Source organism: Ictidomys tridecemlineatus, chromosome 8, assembly GCF_052094955.1.
Source record: "Ictidomys tridecemlineatus isolate mIctTri1 chromosome 8, mIctTri1.hap1, whole genome shotgun sequence".
NCBI lineage: Eukaryota > Metazoa > Chordata > Mammalia > Rodentia > Sciuridae > Ictidomys > Ictidomys tridecemlineatus.
In genome coordinates, this window is record NC_135484.1 from 79895908 (window position 1) to 79921758 (window position 25851).

The window sequence follows — 25851 nt, forward strand, 5'->3', positions numbered from 1 at the left end:
ATCCTTCTTGAAAGACTTCTATTACCTCTCCTTGAAAGTGGTGTCTGGATTTGGATCAGCCACCGTTACTTCTAGTCTATTAAGATACCTGAACATTTTGAAGTAATAGAGGCCACATTAGGTTATGAGTTGATGCTGTTTGGCTGCAAATACTGTATGCACAATAGTAAATATTCATGTTATCTTAAAACTAATTTATATTTGTTTCTGGAATGAATAATAAAAGTATTTGCTTTCTATTAAATTTTATAATGTGGACAATCATTTACTAATTCTTGGTTTTGACCTCATGATTCATGCTTTATTTTTGTAGGCTATTATAAGAACTCCTCACTATGCAGTTCTTCTCAAAGAGTCTGACAGATGTGGGATTTCCTTGGCTAATTACATTCCAGAGGAAGATATAACAATAATTATGGGATATGAGGTACAGCATCTCGAGTTACAAATTTTTTCCCAGGTCTTATTTATTTACAATGAACTCAAATAGACTGTTAAATGAGAATACTGATAAACATTTTTAATTTTAATTTTTTCTAATTGTAATTGAATAAAATTTCAAACAGATACCTTATTTTAATAGCATTTCTTTTTAAAAAGGAGTTTAGATGACATTAAACAAAATAAGCCAAGTTCAGAAAGACAGATATCATGTTTTCTCTCATATGTGGAAGTGAAACGGAAAAATAGAAAAAAGGGATGTCGTAAAAGTAGAAAGGAGACAAGTGGGGTAGAGGAAGAGGATAAGTAGGAGAGAGGAGAGGGGGTATTGGGTAATGAAACTGATCAAATGATATTATTTGCATGTACAAATGATACCTACTTGTTCTGTATCATTAATATGTACCAAAAATTTAAAAAGAAGCTTAGGATATATAGTGGGTCTGTTTCTTAGTTAGAAAAAAAAATCCTTTGTCTTTCGGAAAGTAGCAATTGTAATTTGGAATTTTTGGAAAGCTTTTTTAAAAAGTTAGTTTTATCATAAGACATTCTATTCTGTTAGGATTAGGTTTAGGAAAGGTTTTTTTTTTTTTTTCCAGTAGGCTTTTGTTGTTTAGGTTCCTTGCATAATTCATTGTGAAACTCCAGTTCATGCTTGTGTCAGAAATTAACCTTATTAAATTACAACTAAATTTGAGACCTTTAATCTAGGTGTACAGGATGCCATAGATAAAACCAGTCTAATTTCTGAAGGATTTCTTTCCGTAGCCACTCTATTGAAGTGCAAGATTACATTCTGCAGATTTTTTTTGAAGCAACAATCTTTATTCTTTTAATTTAAACAAGTGCTTGCTAACTAAAAAAAAAAAAAATTTGCCTTAGGTATTTCATGCTCAATTGATAATCTTCTTTAACAAATATGATGGAACCCAATATATTATGAAGCCCATGGCTAAGAACAATCTGCCCACATGATTAAATTTTACTTGTTTCAGGGCTACTTAAGAAAAGCAAGGAGTGATGAACACTACATCCTGGAATATGTTGTTGGAAAGAAATATTGATATAAAGGAAAAATTCTATGTCCTAGATGTATGGAAAAATTCTATGTACTAGGTGAATGGAAAGCATATGGTGTAACAGACTTGTGATATGATTGCTTATAAACAATATATAATTCGATAGCAATGGTTTGTACTTGTTAAATAGCTTAAGGATCATTATATATCAGTGTATGACCCTGCTTTGTTTAAATAGGTAGGCAATACCTTTTTATGGCTCTCAAGTATTTCAAATGTGGCAATGTAACCAAGGAAGTGCATTTTAAATTTTTAAATTTTAATTTCAAAATTGATACTTGATCTAGTTACTGGATAACTTAAACATGTTTGGAACAACTGGATATGTGAATCAATTCTTCCAACTTCTCAGTATAGGAATTTAATACAGATCAAGTATTTATGATAAAAATTTAGCATATGAATTGAGATGTGCTGTAACATAAGATATACTGGATTTTAAGACAGTACAAAAAAGAATATAAGTATATTGTTAATAATTTTAAAAATATTTATTATATACCAAAATGATAATACTCTGGATATAATGACTTAAATAAAATACATTATTTAAAATTACTTTTAACTGTTTTTTTACTTTTATAATACACCTACTAGGAAATTTTGCTTTACACATGTAGCTTGTATCACACAGGTGCTAGTATCATCTAACAAGCACTGTAGAAGAGAGTCTAATTCATACATTATGTCAATTTGGGGCATCAATATTTTCCTAGTATACCTTATTGTCCTTTTATTCAAAAGTATTGTTTATCATTCTTTTTGTTAATGTTGTGAAGTTATTGGTCTGCATCTTCATAAAATGGTCTGGATCTAGTAAGAAAATTATCAGATACGTTGAGAAAGAGAGTCTTCTATGAATTTCCTCTTCCCTACATTTCTTGCTAGGTGTGACTACTCTTTACCTGAGCTATTTCTAAGGACTGAGTTTACAGTGAGCATCTTTGAAGGAAGAGGCAATGCCTTCTAGGATAAAGAGGTTTGCTTTTGTTCATAATAAAAAGCAGTGAATTTTTCAAGCTCTGTAGTCCTCAGGTATAAGAAACCTGCTGAATGTGTAGTTATGTTTACAGCCATATTGTGCTTCCCTATGTAACGTGGGACAACCGGAGCCAATGACAATATGCTGATGTTCATGCTCCTTTGTTTCTGTTCCTGGAGTCTCATGTATTCTGTCAGCATCTAAGAAACTGTAACAGGCTAAATTACTAGTTTGTAAATAACCAAACTCATGAATTTAGAAAATTATTAGGTCTGATGGGATGGTAAGATTTCCTTTTATATGTAAAAATTTTAAGTTGTGGAAGCCTAGTTTTTATATAAAATGTGGTGTCATATAAGAACATGGATGAAATAAAAGTGTCAGTTTTTTTCCTATATTGTAAATATCGTGCATGCACTTGTATGAATTGTTGGTATACAGAAGTGTGCATATATTACATTTATTTCCCAAGAACATTTCTCAGTTCTTGAAAACAAAAGGTAAACATTCTGTGGAACTATATTCAAGGACTTAAAAATCTTATAAAGAAACAGTTTATCTATTATCCAACATATGTACTCAGGACAAAAGGAAACTTTATAAAAAGTACAAAAATAGATAAAAAAAATACAAATACAACATATTTTGTTTGGAACTTTAGAGATGTTTTTTTTTCTTCTCTTTCCCTTTTACCTCAAAAGTTATAAGTACTTTTGAAGCAGCATGTATTGTTGCACTTTTGATTTTTTGTTGTATAGTTAATGAACTTGAGGATGACTGATGATTATCTGGTTGGCCATCCCATTCTTTTGTTTCTTCTTCTTTGATTAGTAAAGGTTTTCCTAGGGTTTGGCCAACAAGGTTACAGACTTCTTGAGCTTTGCGCCATGCATTCTCAACAGCAACAAGACAGGCGTGCCGTCTGAGGAATTAAATGCAAAGATTATTAATATGGCATTCACTGAATAGTTTTGTTTAAGCAATTAATAATTTAGTTAATAATAATAATGAAAATGTGCTTAAACTTACCGAAGATTCTCAACAGAGCCTGGAGTATGATAGAATTGGGGTGGACTGATGACAACAGAACTATCTAGCTTTTCAACGAGGAAATTACAAATATTTTGCATCTTTCCAAATTCAGTAAATGTAATGCAAACCTGTAAATGAAATGACACTTGGTATTATTTTCATGTCTGATGTGCTGTTTCAAATTTATTTTTTTAAATATGAGTAAATAAAGTAAACTTAGAATATAAGGTCCTTTTATATTATATAACAGAAAAGAAAGACTATTTGATGGGGCTGGGGATGTGGCTCAAGCGGTAGCGCGTTCGCCTGGCATGCGTGCGGCCCGGGTTCGATCCTCAGCACCACATACCAACAAAGATGTTGTGTTTGCCGAGAACTAAAAAATAAATAATAAAAATTCTCTCTCTCTCTCTCTCTCACACTGTCACTCTCTCTTAAAAAAAAAAAAAAGAAAGACTATTTGACACTTAAATTATTTTGCTATTAAAAGACTCTTGCTTATGAATTTTGAAATTTATCTATATTGAACTGAATATTTAAAATTCATTTATTCAATTTGAATTTCTATGAAATTGGAGGATTTCCCCTTCAGTTTTATTTTTTGGCTAATTTCTAATCCTGATAACTTTTTCTTTTTCTTTAATCTAATCTATGCCATTAGATACTGATAAGCAGCAATTACATCATACTTCACTGCTGCCACTAGTCATTTTCACATCTATTTGCAGAAGCTAATCTATTTGACTATGTTCTGCATTGTATAAGTTGAGGTCATCTCATACATTCTTTGTCTTTACTACTACTACTCTATTAATCATACTATGATCTATGTGGACATCTTCTAATATCATAGTTTATTTTTTTAGCTTTATAATTTCAAATATATATAATAGCAGAGTTAAGAATTTGAAGAATTCCCAGACATCAATTACCTAACTTCAAAAATGATCACATCATGGCACCATTTATGTATTTATTTATTTTAAATACACTATATATATTTTTAGTGTAAAGTTCTATGACTTTTGATAAATATGTAGAGCTCTGTAACTACAATAATAGACTTGTTTCCCTAAATTCCCTCAAAGAACCCGTTTATTAAATCAATCCCTACCCCTGGCAACCATTGGTATATTGTTCTCTTGTTATACATTGAACTTTTTCTGAATGTCATATAAATGAAAGCATACAATATGCACTTTTTTGAGACTCACTTCTTCCACTTGGCACAATGCATCTGTGATTCATCCCTATTCTGGCATAATAGTGGGTTAATTTTTTTTTTAAATTTTTAACATTTATTTATTTTTTCTTAGTTCTCCGCGGACACAACATCTTTGTTGGTATGTGGTGCTGCTGAGGATCGAACCTGGGCTGCACGCATGCTCGACGAGCCCGCTACCGCTTGAGCCACATCCCCAGCCCCGTGGGTTAATTTTTTATAATTTTTTTTTAGTTGTAGATGTCAATAGTCGGTTAATTTTATATTCTGTTATATGAATATAAACATAGTTTTTTTGAAAACACTTTAGTTGTGTCCAATTTTTGGCTATTATAAATAAAGATGCTGCTTTGTCAAAGTGTTCTAGATCCTTTGAATTTCTACATATATTTTATAGTCAGTTTGTCAATTTCTATTGGAAAAAAAAGCCTAGCTGGGATTTTTTTTTTTTTTTAAACTGGTAGTTGAACCCAAAGACAATTTACCTCTGAACCACATTCCCAGTCCTTTTTATTTGAGAGAGGGTCTCACTAAGTTGCTTAGGACCTCACTAAGTTGCTGAGGCTGGCCTGAAACTTGCAATCCTCCTGCCTCAATCTCCTGAGTCATTGGGATTATAGGCAAGCACCAAGGTGCCTGGCTGCTAGCTGGAATTTTGATTAGAATTGTAATGAATCTATATATAAATCACTTTTGGGAGAACTGATATCTTAATAATATTGAGTCTTTTAAGTAATAAACATGGTTTCTCCATTTACTTCTCCTTGCAGTTCTATCATTTTTGTCTCAAGTATTTTGAAGCTTTGATCTAAGTATTTAGGATTGCATGTCCTCTTGATTAACTCTTTTTTAGTATTATGAAATTATTTTCTTTATTTGTGGTAATATTCTCTCCTTTGAAATCTACTTTGTCTAATATCATTTAGTCACTCTACCTTTCTTTTGATTCGTGATAGCATGGTCTTTCCTCATCTTTTAACCAATGTGCCTTCATATTTAAAGTATGCTTCTCTCAGACAGAATATAGAGAGAGTTCACTTTTTTATATAATTTGAAACACTTGCCTTTGAATGAAGGTATTTGGGCCATTTACATTTAATATGATTGTTGATATGGTTAAATTTAAACCTCTGATCTTACTATTTATTTTTGATTTGTCTCTGTTCCTCTTTTTCTCAATTTGTTTTCTTTTGAATTGAGTATATTTTTTATTAAATTATTTATTCTAATTTGTTATACATGATGGCAGAATGCAATTCATTCCATATTACAAATATAGAAAACAATTTTTCAAGTCACTGATTGTACACAAAGTATTTTCACACCACTCATGTCTTCATACATGTACTTAGGGTAATGATGTCTAACTCATTCCACCATTGTTCCTACCCCTTTGCCCACTCCATTACCCACCCCCTGGTTTGCCCTTTCTAAAGTTCCTCCATTCCTCCCATGCTCCCCACCAATGCCACTGAGTCAGCATTTTCATATAAAAGAAAACATTTGACCTTTGGTTTTCTGGGATTGGCTAACTTCACTTAGCATTATATTCTCCAACTCCTGGATTGAGTATATTTTTATTATTCTATTTTATATTCTTCATTGGCTTATTAATGATAGTCCTTTTTGCTATTTTAATGTTTGTTTTAGGGTTTACAGGATACATGTTTAACTTATCAAAATCTTCCAAGAAATGTACCATTTTTATATATAAGAACTTCACAATACTTATATTTTTTAAAGATTTATGTAATAAAAATATCATATATTAACCATATAGTTAACATTTTCAGTACTCTTCAGTCCTTTATGTAGATTCCTGTTTCCTTCTGTCTAAATGATATCATTTAACATTTCTCATAGTGCGCGTATATAGGTAATGAATTATTTCAGCTTACTTAAACACTCTTTAATTGGCCTTTGTTTTTGAATAGTATTTTTGCTGGATATAGAATTCTAGGTTTATAGTTGATTTTCCCTCTTAGTTTGTTAAATATGTTAATTCTACTGCTTCTTCCCTTGCATTGTTTTCAAGGAGAAATCTGTTGCCTTTGTTACTTGGTATATAATGAATATTTTTCCCTCTGGCTATTTTATTACTAACTGGTTTTAAGCAATATGATTATAATGTGCACTTGTATATTTTTGTATTTGTTGTGGTTAGGGTTGATTAAACTTTTTGAATCTGTGGTTTTACAATTCCCCTTAGGTTTGGAAAGTTTTTGGTTCTTATTTCTCCAGATGTATCCTTGTCCTCCATTCTCTCCTCCACTGGGACTTAAAATTAAATATATATTAGGTCACTTGCAAGTTGTCCCTCAATCCATTGATTCTTTTTTGTCTTACTGTGTTTTGTTCTAGATGTTCTTATTGCAGTGTCTTCAAATTCACTAAGCTTGGCTGTGTAATGTCAACTTTGATATTAGTCCTATATTTCTTTTTTTCACACTATAGTTTTCATCTCTGGAAGTTTAAGACTTTTACCTCTCTCCTCTCCCTTACTTAATTTTTGAGTGTATATAAAACAGTCCTAATAACTTTTTAAAAATATTCTTTTTAATTGTTGATGAACCTTTCTATTTATTTATTTATTTATTTATATGTGGTGCAGAGAATCAAACCCAGTACCTCATACATGCCAGCAAATGCTCTACCGCTGAGCCACAACCCTAGCCCTCTAATATCTTTCAATGACATTGCCAATTAATTTTAACATCTGTATCAGTTCTGCAGTGGTTTGACTTTATTTTTCTCTTTATTATAAACTTTATTTCTCTGCTATTTTGCAGGCTAAGAAATAGAGGCAAATATAAAATCCCAGTTCATTTTGAATCAGTAAATAAAAAAATAAGATGGAAAAAATATGATTTATTGGGAGAAATATGATTCAAAAAGCAGCATGTGAGAAAGACTGTTAATTACCGACCAAGGCTATAAGCTAAATAGAACAAAGTGATGCAAATGCCCAAAAGCTAATTCAGTCTATGTGTGTTACTAGGAAAAAATATTCTAGAGTGAGGATATTAATCATCTTCCTCTAACATGAATAGTCAAATCACAGCAGGACACTATAGATGTAGATCCTTTAGGAGGAAATTGATTAACTCAGGAAAGAGTTTGTCATATAAGAAACCACCAAAGAAAGCGAGGATCTTTACCCCTAGAGAAGACAAATGTAGCATCAATATGATAGTGAGCTTCAGCTATATATTTCAAGAAAATAATTAGCTTTTTTTTTTCTTCTGGAAGAGATACTCTAACAGTAGACAGGTACAGTAAGTCAATTTTGGTATAAGGTTAGAAAATGTTGTTTAGTAGATGTCTGAAATGCAATGGGTCTTATTTATAAAATATTTCAAAAGAAAAATGAATAGTTAAAACAAAGATTGGATAAGATATGGATGGAAAATGCTCAACATATGATGTTACTGGAGTCCTAGGCTAGGGTCCTGACTCCAGTGGTCCCAAAAAGACCATGTTTGGCCACTTGTCCCAAATACCAAAGAGAAAAGGTACATGAAAAACAGGAAAGGATACTTTAATCAATAAGGCCATGCTGGGAAGGCAAAGTGAGATCCAGCTTCTCAGTCCTATCTTCAGAGCACACATGAGTATAGGTTTAAACAGAGGATGGAATGAGGTAGGGGACCAGATGTCTGCATAATTAAGTAGATTTGATTAAACTGTGGTTTAGTTGTTCATTCTCTGAGTTCTGTTTCTATTAGGTAGTGCAAGAGATGTCTACCACTAGAGAGGGCAATTTCCTCTTATTGCTCAGGAAATTTATCCACCAGACCTGTAATCCTAGAAAGGGGTAAAGAGGGCACACTTCAGTTTGCATGAGATGGATGACAGTTCCTGCTGGGGGAAGGGGGCAGTCTCATTATGGGATGTTATGGTTTAGCTATGAGGTGTCCCCCAAAAGCTCATGTATAAGATAATAAAAGAACGTTCAGAGGTAAAATGATTGGGCTATGAAAACCTTAATCTAATCAGTAGGTTAATTCACTTGAATGGATTAACTAGGTGGTAACTGTAGATAGATAGGGTGTGGCTGGAGGAGATAGGTCCCTGGGGGTGTGCCTTTGCGGCTTATATTTTGTCTTTGTTGAGCAGGTATCTTCTTTGTGTCCTGAGCTGCCTTGCTCCACTACACTCTCTGCCAGGATCTTTTGCCTCACCTTGGGCCCAGAGCATTGGAGTCTGCTATCTATAGACTGAGACTTCTGAAATGGTGAATGCCTAATAAACTTTTCCTCTAAAATTGTTTGTCATGTTTTTTGATCACAGTGGTGAAAAAGCTAACTAAAACATGGAATAATTTCCAGGAAGGTTTAGGACAAGCTTGAAGACTTATAGGTGCCACCCCAGAGGTCTGAAATAAGAGATGCTGTAAATGTTGTCTCTTGTCTTCAAGACAAACAGATAAGTATGGTAAATTTAGGGCTAATAAACCTGTATTACTAGAAGGTTTTATTGATTTGTTCTTTTTAGATATATATAACAATAGAGTATATTTGACATATTATACATACATGAGTATAACTTATTCTAATTAGGATTCTATTCTTACGGTTATACATGATGTGAAGTTTTTCGATAAACACTCCTTAGAAGATTAATATACCAATGTGCAGAACTAAGCAGGAACACAATCCAAAGTTTAAAGTAATAAAGGAAACAAGTATAAAATAAAGGCAGAGATGCTAAGCTTTCTCTTGCTTTCAGTTACCCATGACAGCAGCTGCAGATCTAGGTAAAGAGTCACTGCTTTTAGCAAAGGCAGCCTCTCTAAGTCCCAGTTATAATGGGAGGCATTCAGGAAAAATAAGTGGGAACAGGGAGGGGGAAATTCTTATGAGTGCTACACTACTTTTTCTTTTGATATACATTAGTGAATGCCTCTAATATTTCAGGCTTTAAAATCTCTCTTGACACTGAGATTATTATAAGAAAGAACAAAAGAAGTGACAAGTGTACCAATATAGGAATCTCAAAGCCCGGTTTTTAATCCAACTTCCACTTCCCACACATATTCACTCATCTACATTTAATGAAGTCATTTAGAAACTTTCTAACCTTCAACATGTTTATTCTTAAACCAAAGGGGAACAGCCAAGTGGTGGGAGGTTAGCTAAAACATCTTTAAAATGCCTTTCAGAATGAAAATTTCAGATATTATGTGGAAAAGTAATGTCCATTAATCTGTTTAAAATTTATTTACAGCTTTATTAAAGTATAATGGACAAACCAAAAAACTGCACACATTTTACATATACAATTTGTTGAATTTTATAGTAACCTGTGTTACCATTACCACAAGCAACATAATGAAGACCATAAACCTATTTATCACTTTGCAATGTTTTCCTGTAGTATTTGCTGTTTTGTTTTTCTTTCTGTGGTAAGAATATTAAAACATGAAATCTACCCTCTTAAATTCGTAAGTGCATAATACCAAAGTAATTATAGCTACTATGTTGTAGAGTAGATATCTAGAACTTATTCATCCTATATAACTGTAACTTTATGCCTGCTGAACAAGATCTCCTATTCCACACACACCCTCTTCACACTCTATTTTCTGCTCCTGTAAATTTGGATATTTTAGATAATATCTACTACTGGTGCTAATCTAAGAACAATCATGTATTGGATTGTTTAATATAATGTGAGTTCTGGTTTTCAGAGAGCTCTATATAAAATGTAATCAGATATTCTCTTAAGAAAATTGAATATAATACATTAAAAAGGCAAGTTAAAGCAGAAGGAAAAGGAGGAGAGTTTAGTTAAGTCATCATTTAGTTATTTCTTAAAACAAGCAGTTCTAATGTACTCTTTGTATCTGAAAGTTCAATCTCTACAAAACTCTGTGGTCTGGAAAATATGCCAGTTTTTCATGAAATATGGGACTATTTTTTTTCTCCTCTTTTCTCCTTGATATACCCTCACAATAAACCTCTTTAACTAAGATAACTTGCTCCTCTGTGTTACAATCTGAAGCTCTAACAGGTAGTATCTACTATTGAATTGCTATAGCATACTCCCAACTTTCAACCTCTGTAATTTAGACTGTTCTTCATTTTGTTTTGAAAGATATTTTTTTAGTCCCCACTAGTATACTTTTGACAAATGGATCACTAAAATCATAATAAGTAATTTTAAATTTCCTTGAAATAGTTACATTAAAATGGTGAAATCACAAAACTGTTAACAGGAGATAACAAACAGAATATTGTTTACTATCTCAAGAGATAAGAAGACAGGATTCCAGTTTTTCACTCTAATTCTTATTATATGCCCTTTAAGAAGTCTAGATCTAAGTGATATAAACCTAATAGAAAAATTAGAGAAAAAATAATCTATCTCTGCCTGAAGATAGGACCAGGTGATACCTTGAGGTATTTCCTACTTCTAAAAACAAATATTCTAACCTCACTGTTCTTTTTCTCCTGTGACAAGGAGGTAACATGGATTAAGCACATACCCCAAACATGTGGTTTCAGAAACGTATTCTGATTCCATAAAAAATATCCTAATCATCACACTTTAAAGGAAAGTAAAAAGCTGAGGCAGTTTAGGCTCTAAATAATGTTATCATCAATTAAATATACTTAAATGATTCCCTCTTTGTGTGTGTGTTGTGTGGTGCTGGACACAGGCAAGTGCTCAACCACTGAGCTATATCCCTAGCCCCTTCTTTTTAATTTGTGTAAAGGAAAAGCAGTTTTTATTTCCAAATAATACTTATTAAAACACAGTTAAGTTGCATTGTGGAATAAAAGAATGTTAAAATGTGTTTCAATCCTTTATGACTTTTTTCATTTATTCTTTTTAAATTTTACTTGTTCTTTTTAGTTATACACGACAGTAGAGTATATTTTAAGATATTTATACAAACATGAAGTATGTCTTATTCTAATTAGATCCCAGTCTTGTAGATGTATCTGATGTGGGGATTCACTATGATGTATTCATATATTTACATAGGAAATTCATGTTAGATTCATTCCCTTGTCTTTCTTATTCCTAGACCCTCCCTTTTCCTTCATTCCCCTTTATCTAATCCACTGAATTTCTATTCTTCCCCTCCCTATTCATTTACTCTTTATCTAAGAGAAATTTCTTTCCTGTAGTATTTCCTGCTCACCAGGCAATAATTTTACTAAAAGTTTATTCAGGTGGTATTTAACTGCTATTTCCCTGTTGCTATTTTTATTGCATTTTAAATAACTTCTCTTAAATCTCATTAAATATATTTAAAAGATCATCTATATAACATCAAAAATTATTTTGAGAAAAATAATCTTTTATCAAAACTACGAGAAGCATGTCTCTGGTATATTTTTTTGCAAGAAAAAAACTAAATGACAAGTTGTCTTCACAAAATCATGCTGTTTCCAGTTATTTGCTAAGTACATACTTCTGCTTCCATGTGATAAGCATTTTCCACTCTTCTAAAATCCTTTGTCACAGTTACATTTTCTTCCTGAAACAGAAAGTACAAGAGGATGATTACTAAGTGTGTGGCTATTAAATATAATTGCTCTAAGGCATAAACCAGAAACCTGAACTTATGAAAATCAGGAAGACATAAGAATAAAAAAAAAACACAAAAAACCATGTATTGCCTGATATTTTAAAACTGTCCTAAAAGTGACACAAAATAAATTAAGAAACCTACAAATATTTGCTTAAAATTTTGATCATAATTATATATTTGTAGAATATAAAGAAAGTATGAACTTAGGGCAGCATAATATGAGGAACTGTTTGTACACACTACATAACATATTTAAAAGTCAGAGGAGTCTCAATATTTTTAAAATTTACTTATAAATAATACACAGAAAATTTATAAGTAACATAAACTTACTGAATACCTATTATTTGTACCTTTTGGCCAAGTTACCAATTTTTTTTTTTTTTTTTTTTTTACTCTGGGGATTTAACTTAGGGGCACTTGACCACTAAAGTCACATTCCCAGCCCTATTGTGAATTTTATTTAGAGACAAGGTTTCACTGAGTTACTTAGAGCCTCACTTTTGCTGAGGCTGGCTTTGGACTCTCTCGATCCTTCTGCCTCCCTCTCTTGAGCCTCTGGTATTTCAGGAGTGCACTATAGCGCCCAGCAATTTACTCAATTTTTTTGAGCCTTAGTTTCTAAATTTATAAAATCAGGTTAATATCTAGTTTAGTTTAAAAAGGCTGAGACAAATATTTTCTCTGATATAAGGAAGGTAACTCAAAATGGGGTAGGGAGGAAGAGCATGAGAAGAAAATTACCTCTAGATAGGGAAGAGAGGTGGGAGGGCAAAGGAGGGAGAAGGGGAATTGCATAGAAGAGGGAAGGAGACCCCCTACGCTATACAGAATTCGGGTATGATGATGTGAGAAAAAAAAAGAAGTGGGTCACATTAGATTGGGTAGAGAGAAGTGATGGGAGGGGAGGGGAGGGGTAGGGGGTAATGGAAGAACAGCAGAATAAAATAGACATTATTATTGCTGTGGGTATATACGTTGACTGCATGACCAATGTAATTCTGCAACCTGTACAGTCAGAAAAATTAGAAATTATATCCCATCTGATTCAAATGTATGATATGTCAAGATCATTGTACTGTCATGTGTAACTAATTAAAACAAATAAAAAATAAAAAATTTCAAACAACAAAAACACACACACACAAATAAAAAGACTGAGAACAGAAGGTAGAATATATTTTATGTATATCACATAAAATTGCTATGAAAATTTAAGCTGTATGTAAAGTACTTGACAAAAAGCCACTCAGCAAAGTAGATGTTATACTATTATGATAAAAATGTTTCTGAAGCTGAAGCAGAAGGATCATAAGTTTCAAGGCCAGTCGCAGCAACTTGGCAAGGTTCTCAGCAATGTGATAAGAATCTGTCTCAAAATGAAAAATATAAAGGGCTGGAGATACAGCTCAGTAGTAATGCACCTTGGGTTTGATCCCCAATACCAAAACAAACAAACAAACAAACAAACAAACAACAACAACAAAACATTATCCTAAAAAAAGGGAAAAATTATGCCCAATGTGATTCAGATCATTAAGGCCATACTCAGTTTCAATAGGTCAGATAAACTCCTCCTAAAGCCTTGGAGGCAGGATCACTATTCAGAGCCACCAGGAGAAGGACCCGCCCCCCCAACCCCTTGTAGAACTGTGGGGGTGACACTTCTACTCTAAGGTCCTAGAGGACAGATTATGGAACTAAAGAAAATCATTCTCAAGCCTTAAGGTCTAATGGAATTTGCCTTGCTAGGTTTTGCAGTTCCTTGGAAACTCTCACCCTTTCCATTTTTCTTATTTCTCCCTTTTGGAGTATAAGGAATGTTTTTTCATATTCCCATCTCACCATTGTATTTTGGAAGTACATTACTTGTCTAGATTCACAAGTGATTTAGATGACCACTTCAGAATTAATACTGGAATAAGTTAGACTCTGGAGATCATTGGAACAGTATGAATGTATTTTGCATGTGATAAGGTTATGAATTTGGTGGTGAGTGCAAGGGACAGGGATGGAAAGGTTTGAATCAAATTGTCTTCTCAAAATTCTTATGTTGAAGCTATTACCCTCAATATGATGTTAACTGGAGATGGGGCCTTTGGGAATTAATTAGGTCAGGAAGGTGGAGTACTAGTCTTATGATATTAATTCCATGAGACTGAGACTCAAGGGAACTTGATCTCTCAGGCACCAGGAAAGACCCCCTTCACCAGAATCTGACCATGCTAGCATTCTTATTTCAGACTTCCAGCCTCCAAAACAGAAAACAAATTCCTGATGTTTACGCCAATTAAAAATTTTTTTTTCTAAAACAGTGAACTTGGGCCTGTTTATTTTTAAAAAAGTAATATTAAAACTTTTTTTGATTCTCTAGGTTAATACTGGTACATAATTCTAGTAAAAAAGTTAAATTTATTATTTAGTTTTCAAAAAAGTTTTAAAATTCATCCTTGGGAACAAGTATAACATTTTATAAAATTCTTTGTATTTTTCAAAATATATGTTAAATAAATATATAATAATTATTATGTCAAATAATAATTGCAAGTTGTAAGGAAGATGGCTGTATCTAAAGTTTAAAATATAAACTAAGTATAAGCAATTGATATTACCCAGAAAAATTCTAAAAGCTTTAATCTGGTATATGAACTGAAGTTCCAATTGTAGCTCTGTTATCTGTCACTCCCATGAAAATATTAATGTGAATTTTTAAAATTAAAATAGTAATACCTGTTCATTATTGAAAATTTAGAACAAAGATAAGTATGAAAAAGAACTGTGTGTATACACATATATGGCTTATAATCAGTTTTTTCACTGATGTTAACAAGTTATTTTTCTGTCATTTAATATTCTTTTATGATATGTGAATATACTTTTGGTCCACCTTTGATATCACTTTTTTCATTTTTTCTCTACTTCATAAATATAAAACTTCTGATTAAAAATTTATTATAGAAACACTTTTAGGAAAGAAAGCTGGAAAGAAAATCTTATTTTTAATAAGATTAAAAAATATAATCTTATTTAATCTTAAATTTAATCTTAAAAATTTAAAGTTATTAAGATTAAAAAATATAAACATGTTAATTAAAGAAAATCTAATACTAGAGAAAAAGACAAAAAGTAATATCCCCAAACCCTATTACTATTAATATTTTAGTAAAAATTTTACTAAACCATCTATCAGTGCATATAAATATATCTAGATCAATGTCTATATTTTACTGTTTGTTTGTTTTGTGGTACTGGGGATTTAACCCAGGGAGCTTAACCACTGAGCCACATCCCCAGCCCTATTTTTTAATTTTGAGACAGGGTTGGACTTGTTTGCATAGGGCCTCTTTAATTTTCTGAGGCTGGCCTTGAACTGGAGATCTTCCTGTCTCAATCTCCCAAACTACAGGGATTATGGGTGTGTACCACCAAGCCTGGCTAGACTTTTTCATAAATATATCCTACATTCTGTTCTCAGCCTTTTTAAAATAGACTTTTTCGTTGGGATAATATTAAATTTAAAGAAAAGGCTGAGGTAGGAGGATCACAGGTTGAGACCAGCTTTAGCATGTTAGTGAGGCCCCAAGCAATTTAGCCAGATCCCAAATAAAATAAAAAGCGCTAGGAACATGGCTGACCTGAGTGGTTAAACATCCCTGGGTTCAACACTCAGTAGCAAAAAAGAAGGGGGAAAAAAAGTTGCTAAGCTGGTATAGAATGTCATATACATCAGTTTCAGACTTCTCTGATCTTATTATCTTAAATTATTTTGACAGCCAGGCACAGTGGTGCGCACCTATAATTCCAGCAATGTGGGAGGCTGAGGTAGGAGGATTGCAAGTTTGGGGCCAGCCTCAGCAAACTTTCGAGAGCCTGTCTCAATAAAAAAGAACTGGGGATGTGGCTCAATGGTAAAGCACTCCTGGGTTCAATTCCCAGTACTAAAAGAAAAAAAAAGTTATTGTAATGGATTTGGCCAACATTGGTGCATTACCATTAACTAAGGCCCAAACTTTATTTAGATTTCATAAGTAGTGTCCTTTCTACTATTCCAGGATCAAATCCATGATACTATATTACATTAATTCATCTCTTTTGATCTGTAACAGTTTCTCAGTCTTCCCATTTTCATGATCTTGAAAGTTTTAGTCATATATTTTACAAACCTTAATTTGGTTTGTTTTGCATTTTTTTTGTGGTTAGACTGAGATTATCTTAGGAAAGAATATGATAGAAGTAAAATGCCTTTTTCATTACAACATATCTACATTACTCATGATGTTAATCTTGGTCACTTGGTTAAGGAAGTATTGCCAGGTTCCTTCACTATAAAGTTACTATTTTTTTCTTTCTATACTTTATTAATTAGAGGCAAGACATTAAGTGCACTCCATACTCACTCAATACAGACTTTAGGATTGAAGTTGGAACCTATAGACCTTTGACATAAATCTACCCTTTATTTTTTGAGCACTTCTTTTTACTTTCTGGTACAGTATGTCAGGCTCATGTACTTTTCCTGCTCCAGCTCTAAACCTATTTCTTCAAGAAGCATAGTACCTTCTGAGATTGGAATTTAGGACCAAGATCTTAATGCTACAACTGTTTACTACCACTTAAGAGTTATTCCTTCTAGGCCCTCTTTAGTGGAAGAGCTAGATGATGTATCCTAATGCATACATACATACATATCTAGGATTGTTTCTATATCTTTCCATTTTTAGGAACGTAAACATGGGTTCCTGCTGATTTTTTCAGCTCTAAGTCAGAATCAAAGAGGTCATTATAACTCTCCTATCTTTAATAGTGAGAAACCTGGTCCTCACCATCCACCATCCACTTATTTATTCAATGCTAGTATACATGTAAAGCAGATTCAGAATTGTTAATGTACACCCCCTTGGAAAACAAATTTACCAACTAGAGTATAGGGTTTATGTGCCTTTCATTTTTATCTTAGAATTTCCAGTAAAAAACACCATTTTTCAAGGCTACTCCCTTCCTTCCCACAACACTTTCAGTGTAGTAATGCCATTCATTTGTAATAGAGTTAGGTTTATGTGTCACACTCTGAAATCTACTTTTGGATTGATCCTCTTGCAGCCTGTTTAACGCCTTTTTTTCTACTTCACATATGTTAATGTTCACTCTTTGTGATCTACAACTCTACGGTTTTTGACAAATGCATGAAGTTATATATCCACCATGCCAGTACCATGAATAATAATTCTTTCACTTTAAAGTTTCCTCTGTGTATCCCCTTTACAGTCAACCACTTGCTTCTCTAACAATCCCTATCAATCACTGATCTGATTTGTCTCCACAGTTTTACCTTTTCCAGAATCACATGAATGGAATCCTTTTGGGGCTGGTTGTTTTCACTTAGCAATATACATGTAAGTTTCACTCATGATGTTCTATAAATTGATTTCTGTACTTTTTATTGCTGAATAATATTCTTCTGCATAGATATATCACACTGTTTATCTATTTGCTGGTGAGAAACATCTTGGTTGCTTCCAGTTTTAGAAATTACAAATAGGGGCTGGGGATGTGGCTCAAGCGGTAGCGCGCTTGCCTGGCATGCGTGCGGCCTGGGTTCAATCCTCAGCACCACATACAAACAAAGATGTTGTGTCCGCTGAAAACTAAAAAATAAATATCAAAATTCTTTAAAAAAAAGAAATTACAAATAAAGGTGCTATTAACATTCAAGTGAAGATTTTCATATGGACATAAATTTTCAATTCACTTGGATAAATTATCAGAGGTGCTTGTTTCTATGATAAGTCTACATTTAACTTTATAAGAAACTATAAGACTATCTTCCAAAGAATACATCATTTTGCAATTTCACCAGCAATGATTGATTGAGAACTACTATTGCTCTACATCCTCTTCAGCATTTGGTACCATCATATTGGGTTCTAATAGGTACACAGTGATATATCATTGTGGTTTTAATTTACGTTTCCCTAATGACAAGTAATATTGAACCATATTTTCATGTATATATTTGCCATTTGTATGTCTTTGAAGAAATGTCTGTGTATATCTTTTTGCGAATTTTATTGAGCTGTTTGTATTATTGTTGAATAAGTTATATATATATGTGTGTGTATCTATATATATTCTTGAAGTTCTTTGTCAGACATGTAATTTACAAATATTTTCTCCTAGACTTAGATTGTCTTTTCATTTTTCTAAGAGTTTTTTTCTTTCTTTTTTAGTGGTGCTGGGGATTGAACCCAGAGCATTACACATGCTAGGCAAGTGCTCCACCAACTGAGCTACATTCCCAGCTCCCTAACACTGTTTTTCACAAAGCAATTTTAAAAAAGTGATAAGGTACAATTTATCTTTTTTTTTTAGTTTATGGATTATGCTTTTGGTAATAAATCTAAAAACTCATCTTCAAACTTAAGGTCACATAGATTTTTTTCTTTTACTTTCTCCTAAAAGTTTCATATTTTACTGCTGGAAAAGACAGTCTTGTTCATTCAGGTCTTAAGTCCCTTCTCAGCTGCCTGTGGTCTAGAACTTGGATCTAGACCTTGGATCTAGATCTTAGAACACTTCCTTGCAAGAGATAAAGTATCTTCATAGCTTATGCTGGGCACTGAGTTTATTGCCTTGCATGAGAATCTTTCCCTATTTCAGGCTTAATGTGGAATCCTTTGTTCTATTAAGTGTGTGTATTACATGGCGCCTAGACAACTCCATTGCTATAGCTGTGCCCACTGGGGAAAGGATGGGGTCTTTTTTATAGCAGCAGAAGAGATAGACATGCTGGCCAATTCCCCTATGGAGGGATTTGCTGACTGTGGGAGATTGATACTTACTACTGAAGTTGATTTTGCTGTTTGTTCTTAATGTGAGTAAAGTGTTGCTTTATTCAGTGCTTGATTGCTTGTGTTTTCTTAGTGACTCCCAAACCAAGATGCACTGGAAGAAGTACTCAGATTCCTACTCTGATAATAAGCAATGATGCCACTTGCTTAACATTTACACTTAAGTTATTATCCATCTTGAACAAATTTTTATCTAAGGTGTGAGCTGTCATTCATTTCTTGCACATGGACATTGGAGTATTACAGAAAAGACCATCCTTTCTTTACTTTAGGCCCTAGCATTTTTCTCTCTGAAAAAGAAAAAATTCTTAGAAGCAGTAAAACAGTTACTTCATTTAGCCCAGTGATTCATAAAGGGAAGCTTGAGAAATTTTGAAAGCAATCTATATAAAATAGCTATCTTTCTTATCAATATAACCACATATTTGCTAAATTTTGAAAATACAAATGATATAGGGAATGGGGAAGTAAAAATTGCCTGTTGGCAATCACTAAGAAGGTCTAAGGAGAATATAAACAATGCTTCCAAGAAAATACAGAAAGAACACAAAGTTTTTAATAGAATTACAGTTTCTAAGTTTCTAATTGAAAAGAACCTAACTGCATTCGCAACTTTCAACCTTTACTGCTTGATTATTGAGCTTTAACTGAAGGTAGCTCTAGCCCAACTTTAATTCTCTGGGTTTCCTATTGGGGAAAAAAATAATAAAATAGCCAATTACCATATTGCCCTTGTTTCACTGATCCTTTTTAGAATAATTTAGCATCAGTCTAAAACCTATTAAAAGACTCCAACTTACTCCTCAGTTCTGAAATATTCCTAAAGTCCTTTGGGATGCATTCTTTACTATAGCATGCTATATAAACCTGAGTCTGTTTCCTATAGTTATATTCCCATTTAGCTGGTGGGCTTCCATGAAGAGTATGAGATCTGTTGTATATCTATAAGTTGTATATCTATAAGTGGTTCTCAACCAGAGGATGATTTTGTCCTCCAGGAGACATTGCCAATGTGTAGAACATTTCTGATTATTACAATGTAGGAAGAAAAGCACACTGCCATTACGTAGTAGATAGATGATACAAAATGTAACAGCCAATATTGAGAAACCATGCCAATACCAGGTAAACCTAAAAAATATTGAATTATACAAGCATAATTCATTAAGTTTTCCCAATTAAGCACTTTTATATATAAATACAATGAATTGGTCAATATGGGAATAACATTAATAGCCAGTTGTTTTCATAAAAAGGCAGACATGAAGAAAACCATAAAACTTTACAGAAAAAATAACTGAATAAATGGACTAGGACACAATACTGCAAAATTTGCAATTATCCTAAAATGAACATATAAATATAATGTAAAATATGAACAGAGAAGTCTTATTTGTCCTATAGGATTTCCCACTATCTGGAATTTCTGATTGTATTCCCATTTTGCCATTTAACATGTACCACTCCTTGCAGATAGGAAATCATTTCAGGGGAAAAATAACGAGGTCAGAATTCTCCCTCAAACATTTTATAAAGATGTTAATAATTTAAATAGTGTGCTACTAATATAACCCAATTCCAGAACATCTGAAGACTGCAAAAAACAATAATATGGAACATTTTAAAGCAACAGGCAAAAAAGGCAATATGGAATCCTCATATCGTATATTTTTCTCCTACTCTTTCAGAGCAGAAGTCCTATGATTCAGAGACACCCCCATAAGTCTTTATTGCCTTGATATCATGTCTGACTTGCCCCAGGATTAGGTTAAAAGATGAACAGATATCCAAATCTAAACTGGTCTACTGCATTTCCCTGGCCACAAAGACAAGTTTAAATTATCCAGTTAGAGTGAATTGCAGGGTTTTTTTTTTTTTTTAACATGGATACATTAATAAGCACAATTGTCTTTTTAAGATATAGTATTTGATGTAAGGCTTCAGATTGTTGCAGTCATTTTGTATCATGCAGGAAGATGCAGGTGAAGCCAAGGGAACTACATCAAAATAGAGTCTTGACCATATTATACTTGATTACTCATATTACAACTTTTCAGTTAGGTAAAGAAATATTTTTTTATTAGTAAAGGCAGTTTAAGATAGGTTCCTGCAAATACAATAAGGTAATGACAGACTTCAATACTTTGTTTCAGTACAGTTATTTACAAAACTCTTATTCTTATACCAAGGTAAAAATAAAACACAACATTTAATGCATTTTCAAGGGTCCCTTAATATTTCAGACATATCAGTTAATGGCTATATGACATCACGCTTAGGAAGGACCCAATAAGCATTACATTGAAAGCAGAAAACATACAGAAAAGATGAATGAATTTGGGTAAATAAAAATTCAAAATTTTGAATAGTCACAAGTATAAGCTAAATTATATGATAAATAAGAAACTGGGAGAAAACTTTTGCAATATATGATAGACATAAACTCTGAACAATCTTAATTTTAAGGTTCTTCTAAACTAACCAAGAAAAAACAATGGAAAAATAGGAAAGTACCTGGAAACTAATATGAAAAAAGTTTAACTTCAAATGTTAAAAAAAGTAACAGAATAATTTTTTAGACTTACTGAATTAACAAAATTAAGAAACAAAATACTGCCTCCCATGCCAGGTTGTGGTATAACTTATTTTCCTAGAGTATAATTTTTCATCAACCTTCAAGTATATATATATCTATATTCCATATACATATATATAAATTATATATATATATCAAATATATATATATAAATATACACTATATATATAGCAGTTAATGTCCAAAGAACATTAATTAAGGATTTATATAAATATTTAGCTATAAGTACATCATTTTTTTACCATTCCTAATAATAAAAAACTACTGTTAATATATATGTTCTATCTTTTCCATTATTTTCTGTTTTAAATTGGGTGACTCCAGGACCAGATCCTGGGACAAAGATTTGAGTACAGGTGATTTTGTATATGATCCTATAGAATACCAGAGTGGGAAGAGAGACAGAGAAGGAAAATAAGTCATTGTCAAGGAAATTATTACTATGGGTAACTCAAATTTAATCCTATAGAAAAACCCTGCAACTGGGGTGGAACACATGCCTCCAAGTTTTTCTACTCAAGGAGTGAGGAAGCTGGGGTCTCCTCAGTCATTCCAGTTTCATTTAAGCCTTCAATTGAAGGCTGTTAGGATGAGGGGTTAGGAATTAATTTCCAAGCATTATTGTCTGGCCTCACATGCAGGCAGAATAAATTCTGGTAGCCAGGGAAAACTTTCATTTTCAGGCAAATAATTCACATATGTTGGCAGACAGAAGTTGGGCCTGCATGCATACAAATGTGAAATGCCAACAGATAAATGTGGGGGTGATCAGTATCATCTGCTCAATCACCCACTGCCAAGAGAATAAAGTAGCAACATACTTTAGTAGTCAAGAGCATGGGCTTTGAGATCAAAGTTCTTGGAGTTTAAACTCTGCCACTTCCCAAATGTGAACAATCGCTCTGGTCCTGAGAGTTCTCATCTGTAAAACAGCAATTTTAGTACTGATTTTATAGGGTAGGAATACTAAATGAAATAGCATTTGTAAAAGGCCCAGCAATAATAATTAATAATATCTAAACTCTTCAGTAGGGCACACAAAGTTTCCTCCATGTTCTGCCTCTAGCTTTCTTCGTCAATCTTACCTCTGATTCTCCTTTATGTCCCCCAGGTCTTCTGTGTCCTAGCCATTCTGAACTGCTTATAGTGCTCAGAACATATATGCTTGCTGAGTTCTAATGAAGAACAGGAATGCTTTCCCTTTAATTATTGTTTAATATTTGACAGAAGTGTCACTTCTTTTATGAGATCTTACTGAAACTCCTCAAGTACAATGAACATTGTTTTCTTTCTTACTCGATTACATACATACTTATATTAGTCTGTTTTATTTGGGACTCTTCAGCAAACTGCCCTTATAAAAGAGGCTCCAGTAAACTGCCTTGCCCCTTGACTATGTATACCTATGTGGTGCACATGAACACAACTCATGAATGCAAAAAAGCCCTTTGCTTTGGGGAGGTTTAATATATACAGACAAGTAAATCAAGAGTTACACAGGGTGATACATTATATTAAAGAGTGGAGTATCATATAATAGAGACTTGTGTTATACTGGGAAAGGAATGCAAAAAGGTGTGCTAGGCCTGGGGAAAGAGGGGAAAAAGTTAGCTAGACAAAGAGAGGAGAGAAAGATGACAGGAAATGAAGAGAGTTAAGTTCCATATATTAAGCAAAAGAGTTTAAAAGTATGAGGGGCCTTTTAAGAAGGGGTATGATATTTATAAAACTTACAACCCAATATTCTGAAGTTTAAAATGAATAAGGACTTTATGAATGCAAGTAATTAATCCTGAAAAGTAATATAAATTATTTTAATTTATTATTTATTGAACAAATCATCTACACAATTGCCTTCCTTCATTAACAGAGATAATCTGGGAGATTACTATCTTTGTCTTGTCTTAAACATTGAATCTTAACGTAATTACTCTAAACTAGACTTAGTAATTTATTTTGTTTTACATATTAGAAGTTAGAGACACATGGGCCCAGTTTATATTTTATGTAAATGACTTAATTCAAACAAGATTATGGCACTGGTAGCAGGTTTTTAAGAAACATTTTTCTATATAGTAAGTCCATTTTATTCACATTATTTAGAATTAACATTTGAATTCTTCTAAATCATAAATCTCTTTTGAGAATTTTTTCCTAAATGACTTAATAACTCTTATTTTTGTAAATGCAACACAACCATATTTTCCTTATTAAAATACAGACTTGCTTTTCAGGGCTATGGCATTTCTAGCAATAGACTGGAAGCAAGAATGACTGCACTTTTACAAACTCAATGTTACTCTGCATCAAGTAAAATAATGAAGTACTTTGTAAAATAAGGAAGCTGAAACAGTTGATGTCTGTTTTCCAATTTACTTTCATTCTAATTATATGGAGCCTGGGATAGTTGGATGCAACCTAGATTTTGATTTCAGAACACAGAAGTTCAAATACTGCTATGCTGAAGTTCAGAGCATTACTTACCTTCATTAAATCTAGAAAATGGGGATATTAAAACATGATTAACAGGGTTGTTGTATGGATAAAATAAAGCTGGCTCATTTTTTTTTTCTTAGGAGTGGGCTTTAAGGTAAGATTTATTAGGTGATTTGTCTCATGGGCATCTCTGTTAAGTAGAGGTATTTCACATGTCACATCCACAATACACCGGTTTAACTGTTCTAAAAAAAGTTAAAACTAAAAATGTTGAAGAATTTTGGGGGGAGTTTTATAAACTTAAAATGGATGCTACCTCTTCACCCCCTGCAATACTGTTTACAAAAAAAAAAAAAAGACTGAAAAACCACGCATTACAAAACTTTAACATGCTTTAGAGGAAGCAGGTCATGTCTTATTTGCCAGTTCCATGATACAGAGTAAAAATGACCAAAAAGAAAAAAGGGGGGCGGGGGAAGAAAAAGAAAAGCAAACTTAGGGCCCAGCTTTCTACTTAGCCAAGTATTTACATCTAACATTTCAAGTTTTAACATTTCATCAAATGTAAAAACAAAATCACTGCATATATCGCCAGATAAAAACCTACCTAATCTGCATTTTTTTTTTTTTTTGCAAGTTCACTGAGGCCAAGAATTGCTTTCATCTAGAACACAGAAAGGTCAAAAAGATTCACTTGGCTAGGTCGTGATGCCTTCAAACATGACGCATCGAAGGCTTTCCAAACGCCCAAGAATCTCCACACCCGCATCCCCACCACAGTATTCTGTCAGGGCCCAACCATCCACCCATCCCTTTGTGCTGTGAGGCTGGAAGTTTCCGCTCTGCTGAACTCTCACCTGCAATCCCTGCTGCTGGAGACACTGCGTGATGTAGTCTAGGCGACGGCCAACACTCTTCTTGGCCTCCGACGCTGCCTCCTTGGTGCTGCTCACTCGCACTGCCACTTGTGCCCGGTCAGGGCTAGCAGACACCTCCGCAGTGCCGCTGACGTGCACTTCGCGGGTCGCGGCTTGGGCCTGTGTTGAGGAAAGGGGGCGGCAGACATTGGGCCGCGTTTCTCCGCCAGTGATCAAATTGTTTTCCTGGCCCCGATCAGCCCAAGGAACCAGTTCTACGAACACGCGCGACGGAGGGGGCCGCTGCAGCGACATACCTAGGGCCTCTGGGTTTCCATGGCAACTCCCGGCTGACGGCGGCCGACCGGAGGAGTGCACCGCGCAAAGGATGCCGGGATGGGGTGGGGTGGGGCCGAGCTTTTCCCCCGGAGTTCCGCACGCCTGATGGAAGATCTTCCCGCGTTTTCTTTCTGAGGCTTTGGCTGAGCATCTAGATATAGTTAAGAAGTTCCCTCTACGACCTTCAAAAATCTGAGCGCACTTTCTCTGTGGCCTCCCTCTCAGCTCCGCCTTCCCACACAACCTCGGCGCCCTCCCTCAGCTTTCCGCGCCCGGGGTGGAGGGAGTGGCGGAAGTGGGGAACGGGCTTTGCGGGACTGCGCCCGTGTTTCTGTTGGAAATTCTTGGGAGAATTTCCCCTTCTTCCAAGGCCCCACCATTGGGTGGGTCCTTTTCTTCCACTAAGCAGGGATCATTGTGAAAACAGTCTCCTGACTCACCCTTCATTACTGTTGGAATTTTATCAAAGAGAATGG

General features: G+C 33.7%; 1 protein-coding gene across 1 annotated transcript; it reads right to left on the reverse strand.

Moving 5' to 3' along the window:
• Nucleotides 1–499: 499 nt before the first annotated feature.
• Irak1bp1 (interleukin 1 receptor associated kinase 1 binding protein 1) lies at nucleotides 500–25424 on the reverse strand. The gene is made up of 4 exons (XM_005324773.5): nucleotides 25037–25424; nucleotides 12180–12245; nucleotides 3532–3662; nucleotides 500–3424 (listed from the first exon to the last, which is right to left on the reverse strand). Exons 1-4 carry the CDS (start codon nucleotides 25349–25351, stop codon nucleotides 3160–3162), a joined length of 777 nt encoding a protein of 258 aa, XP_005324830.1. The 5' UTR covers nucleotides 25352–25424; the 3' UTR covers nucleotides 500–3159.
• Between the last annotated feature and the right edge of the window lie 427 nt (nucleotides 25425–25851).